This window comes from Tachyglossus aculeatus, chromosome 7 (genome assembly GCF_015852505.1).
Source record: "Tachyglossus aculeatus isolate mTacAcu1 chromosome 7, mTacAcu1.pri, whole genome shotgun sequence".
Lineage (NCBI taxonomy): Eukaryota > Metazoa > Chordata > Mammalia > Monotremata > Tachyglossidae > Tachyglossus > Tachyglossus aculeatus.
The window spans coordinates 54,330,681-54,336,680 of NC_052072.1; the positions used below are offsets into that span (position 1 = coordinate 54,330,681).

Consider the following 6,000-nt stretch of genomic DNA (forward strand, 5'->3'; position numbering starts at 1 on the left):
AGCAGAACAGACTGCACTGTGCCACTGTGCAGTTACTTTACTTTATTCATTTCTTCAAAAATCAGGGGGTTTGATTGGTTGAGGTTTCTGGGGCATTTGAAAATGATATAGTCTTCCAGACTGTAAGCCCATTGTGGACATGCCTACCAACTGTCATACTATATTTTCCCAAGCGCTTAGTGCAGTGTTCTGTGCATAGTAAACAGTCAATATCACTGATTTGGAGGGATTTTTTTTGGTAGGGCTAGAAGGCAGAAATGCGTCCATGCCAACACCGGCAGCCCGGCAGAGACTTGGTGTGTTGCAGTCCAGCTGTTTCACTCATGCTCTTTCTGCTTCATTGTTGGGGAGTGTGAAGATATTAACAGGGTATTAGCATAATCCCTGGTGGTGTTTCTTATTTATGAAGGAGGGAGTGAGTGCTGGAAATCAGAGGTGATTCTAATTCTAGCGGGCCCCAGCAAAGCATCATGTTCACACATTCTGCACAGGTTGCTCAAGGCAGGATCTGGGGATGGTACTTCTGGAGCTGGAGGAGAACAGGTGCTGGGAACAGGGTTCCCAAACTGCATGGGGTGAAGTAAAAGGAGAGGGAAAAGCTGCAAGTCAGTCTTGCTTGAAAATGGGGTTGGGGGGGTTGGGGAGAGTTTGGACTGAATGGGTCCTCCAGGAAGAGAAAGTTGCCACAGGAACCAGGAACTTCTGTCAGCCTCAGTCACCACTGCCACCCCTTGCTCCAGGGCCCAATCCCACCCCCAGCCTGGGGGGCCGGAGAACCAGGAAGCCATGATCACAGAAGGGGCTGGGCTCCCTAATGCACACCCATGGACTTTTCCAACGTGGGGATCCTAAACCTGAAGTAGGGTGCATATTCAAAGAGGAAGAAAATCTTGGGCCCGTAGGGGACACTCCTGCCCTAGTCACCAGCTATCACATACCTGCACATTGAAAAGGTCCATTTAAAGGTGAAGTTTTGGCACGTTTATTCAGCTAGAATATTTTTTCAATACCTGGCTAAGCAGAGGGTGATTTTCCAATCTGCATACAGCTAATATTAGAAGACAAATGGGCAGCATAGTGGAAAGTGCAGGGAGCCTGGAAAGGAGGGGTTTTCGGTGGGGAGAGGGCAGGAGAACTGGACCCTAATCTCAGATCTGCCACTGGCCTGCTGTGTGACCTTTGGCAAGTCACCTCTTTACCTCCCTTTCCTCATCTGGAAAATGGGGCTCAGATAACTGCTTGCTCTCAGACTGTGAGCCGGTGTAAGCAGGGACTACTGCCCAATCCGATTATTTTGTAACTACCCCAGTACTTAAATAATACCGATAATGTTAAGCGCTTAAACATTAAAATGAAATCATCGACAAGGGTAGGTCCCCCAGCTTCTAAGGAATAGCACCTACTCATAATTCACGTATCATGCTTCGGTGCATGTGCTTAGTACAGTGCTCTGCACACAGTAAGTGCTCAATAAATACTATTGAATGAATGAATAATAGACCTCAGAAAAGAAAACCTGAATAACCTGATTTACCACCAAATTCTGGATTCTATTTTCCAACAAATTCTCACTAGTAAAAGCTCTATGTAATTCAAAGTAATAAAGGTGCTAAGGGCAATGATAAACAGTACAGTTTTGGAGAGCCTATTAATTATGCATAAAGAAAACAAATGTTTCAGAAACAGCATTTTGACTTCACCAAAGCTTATTGCCCGCAAATAAGCAATAGGTATGGATGAGAGGACAATTTGAACCTGACAATGAGAAGTTCCTGAAGTGATCAAAGTTCGGATTGACACTTTTCCCAGTAGTCCAATCCTGACCGAACAATGGCATTGCTTATATTGGTATGCAAGGTACAATTTTAGTTTTAAATAGTTTCAGATAAATGCATGAAGTAGAACTGCAATGCCATAGATATGAGTTTATGCGGTTTTGGTTTCCAGATTCAGTAAGTTAATACAACTTACTACAAAATACAAGTCCATATAAACAGCACTTGTAGTTCTAGCGATCTGAGATAAACAGAAGACAGATGCCACATTGTAAAAATGACATGAGAAAAGGACCAGATTCCCTCTACATTTTTTTCGTATTTCGTAACAAGTTCATTTTCCTTCTAGAAAAATCTGTCTCCTTAAGAGGCATCTTTGAGCCATCTCACTGTGTGCTCAGAAACTGGACAATACAATAATGCCTCCTTGTCAGACATTTAGCCTAGGGACAACTTCTTCCACCCCACAAACTGTGTTTCCCCCCTGCTTCTGGGAGGGACCTATCTAAGTAGAAAGCTCGGAGCTCAGAACAGGCTGGGGCTGGTGGCACCCCCAGCTGGCACCCTCTCCCAGCTGGCGGAGATCATTATTTCCCCAGGTGAGAGATCTGCTCTGTCTGAGCAGGTCCCACCTTGATAGGAATCTTAGCAACACCTTCGCTGCCTGCGGTGGCCCTCAAAGCCTGCCTCCCTCATGTTTCCATTAGCTCTGAGCCAAAAGGGCATTGGCCCTTCAGCTTGAGACAACTTTTGCCTAGGGCGTTTTGGGCTCCATGGCCAGGGATGGCTGCTGAGAAGTCCACAGACCAGATGCATTCAAACATGGCTAATCATAAGACTGCAGTGGCAGCACTGGACAACAAACTCTTTGTCAAAGCACTACACACCTTCTTGTGTTCCCAAAGGGCAGGGGACCCCCCCCCCCCCCCCCCCCACAACCCCGGCCCTGAGCTACAGGTTTGGAGGGTGGGGAGGAAGCTTTCGTTCCATTCCCAGAACAGCTAGAAGTAGCGTGGTTTCCCGTGCTCTTTCCACTCCGGGTTGGGAGTCAGAAGATGTGGGTCTAATCCCACCTCTGCCACTTGTCTGCACAAGCCACTTCACTTCTCTGGGCCTCAGCTGCCTCATCTGTAAAATGGGGATTGAGACCATGAGCCCCCTGTGGGACAGGGATTGGGTCCAATCTGATTTGCTTGTATCCACCCCAGCATTTAGTACAGTGCCTGGTACATTGTAAATGCTTAACAAATACCACAACTATTATTATTACCTTGTATCTACCCCCTCACTTAAAACAGTGCTGGCACATAATAATTGTGGTATTTGTTAAGCATTTACTATTACCTTGCATCTACCCCAGTGCTGTGAGCCCCTTCTAGACTGGGAGCCCACTGTTGGGTAGGGACTGTCTCTATATGTTGCCAACCTGTACTTCAAGCGCTTAGTACAGTGCTCTGCACACAGTAAGTGCTCAATAAATACGATTGATTGATTAGAACAGTGCCTGGTACATAGTAAGTACTTAATACCACAATTATTATAATTACTATTACCTTGTATCTATCCCAGCACTTAGAACAGCACCTGGCACATAATAAGCACTTAAATACCACAATTGCTATTACCTTGCATCTACCCCAGTACTTAGAACAGTGCCTGGTACATAGTAAGTACTTAAATACCACAATTATTATTATTATTACTACCTTGTATCTACCCCAGCACTTAGAACAGCACCTGGAACTTAGTAAGCACTTAAATATCACAATTATTATTATTAGTATTACCTTGTGTCTATCCCAGCACTTAGAACAGCACTTATCACATAGTAAGGACTTGAACAAGATACCACAATTATTACTACCTTGGATCTACCCCAGCACTTGGCACATAGTAAGCACTTAAATACCACAATTATTATTAGTATTAGTAGTAGTATTACTAGTATTACCTTGTATCTACCCCAGCACGTAGAGCAGTGCCTGGCACATAGTAAGCACATAAATACCACAACTATTATTATTATTATTGGTATTACCTTGTATCTACCCTGGTGCTTAGAACAGCGCCTGACACATAGTAAGCACTCAAATACCACAATTATTATTAGAAGTAGTATTACCTTGTAACTACCCCAGCGCTTAGAACAGCGCCTGGCACATAGTAAGCACTTAAATACCACAATTATTATTATTAGTAGTATACCTTGTATCTACCCCAGCGCTTAGAACTGCCCGCTTTGGGTAGGGACCGTCTCTATATGTTGTCAACTTGTACTTCCCAAGCGCTTAGTACAGTGCTCTGCACACAATAAGCGCTTAATAAATACGATTGAATGAATGAGTGAACAGCGCCTGACACATAGTAAGCACTTAAATACCACAATTATTATTAGTAGTAGTATTACCTTGTATCTACCCCAGCGCGTAGAACAGCGCCTGGCACATAGTAAGCACTTAAATACCACAATTATTATTAGTAGTATTACCTTGTATCTACCCCAGCGCTTAGAACAGCGCTTGGCACATAGTAAGCGCTTAACCAATGCCATCTTTATGATGAATTATTAGGCTTTCCGAACACCGGGGCCGGCGGGATTAGGGGGCTGCGACAGCGGGCCGGTCCTTCTGGACCTCGGGCTACTTAGAGAGCGAAGACTATTTGCCCCGGCGGCGAAACACTGTCTTAGACGCGGCTCCGGGGGAAGATGGGCGAGCCGGCACCCTTGGGTCCTCTCCCCGGGGGAACCTCTGGACATAATAATAATAGCATGTTAAGCGCTTACTACGTGCCAGGCACTGCTCTAAGCGCTAGGGTAAATACAAGATAATCACGTTGTCCCACGTGGGATTTACAATCTCAATCCCCATTTTACAGATGAGGTAACAGGCACAGAGAAATTAAGTGACTTGCCTAAGGTCACACAGCAGACAAGTAGTGGAACTGGGATTAGAACCCATGACCTCTGACTCCCAAGCCCCTGCTCTTGCCACTAGGCCGAGGGTCGCACTCACCGATGAGCAGCCAGAAGATAGTCCGGTGACCGGCGGCCCGCTCCGTACCCATGGCCGCCTAGACGAGACGCTCGAGGAGCCGAGTTCTAATCCTACCCGCGCGGCGCGGGCTCCGGCGGAAAGACAGGCGGGCGGGCCCGGCCGGGCTGGGGCGAGGGGGAGGAGGGGGGGGGGGCGCTTACAATAGCAAGGACCTACGGCGTCCAAAATAGTCCGGGGGAGAGGGGGGAAAGGGAGGAGGAAGGAGGGGGCGAGGGGCGGGCCAGCTCGACCCCCGAGTCCCGGTAGCCCAGGCCTGGCCGGCTCTTACTCGAAGAAAAGCAGCAAGAGGGAGTCAGGTGCGTGGAAATGTCCAGCCGGGAAGGGTTAATCGGGCCCCCCTGGCCGAGCAGCGTGCCCACCTCGTTGACCCCTGCTTGCCTCTGCCCTCCTTAGGGCGAACAGCCGGGTGGAACCCCCCCGGGGGAGGATGCACGTTTCCCAGCTGTCTCCCATTTACCCTTCCACGTGGTCAGCGGGAACGGAAAATCCACGCCGCTAAAGGAAAAGTTTGGGGATGCGGTTTCCCATCCATGCGGGTACCTGAAATCTGGGCAAGACAAGACGTTCACCAACTATGTTGTCTTGTAATAATTATTATTATTACGGTATCAAGCGCTTACTGTATGCCAGGGGTGGATGCAAGGTAATCAGGTTGTCCTGCGTGGGGCTCATAGGCTTCATCTCCATTTTACAGATGTGGTAATTGAGGCACAGAGCGGCTTGCCCAAGGTCACACAGCGGACGAGTGCAGAGTCGGGATTTGAACCCATGTCCTCGGGCTCCCGAGCGCGTACTCTCCCCAGAGCTTAATACAGGGCTCTGCACACACTAAACTCTCAATAAAGACCGTTGATTGATTTATAAAGGCACAGACCAGATCCTCTCTCCAGCAGCTAATAAATTCTCCACCTGTGCTTAAACACGTGATCTTAACCCCACTGCGTGTTTCCTAGGTCCTAGTTTTAGGGGCCTTCTACTACAATTTCTTTTTTACACACTCAATCTGTTTGCAAAGTGCCACACCCCACTTTATCTCTGTAAATGCAGTTTATCAGTCTTCCCCCTGACTACAAAGGTTGAATCTTGGCAGATTCATTCATTCATTCAATCGTATTTATTGAGCGCTTACCGTATGCAGAGCACTGTACTAGGCGCTTGGGAAGTACAAT

General features: G+C 47.4%; 1 protein-coding gene across 1 annotated transcript in view; it reads right to left on the minus strand.

The window, feature by feature from the left end:
- The window catches only part of RAMP1 (receptor activity modifying protein 1), a 120,487-nt gene extending 115,583 nt beyond the window's left edge, over positions 1–4,904 (minus strand). The window contains exon 1 of the mRNA XM_038749447.1: positions 4,790–4,904. Within this exon, the coding sequence (XP_038605375.1) occupies positions 4,790–4,841 (52 nt within the window). The 5' untranslated portion in view covers positions 4,842–4,904. The remainder of the gene's footprint in view (positions 1–4,789) is intronic.
- Positions 4,905–6,000: the final 1,096 nt, after the last annotated feature.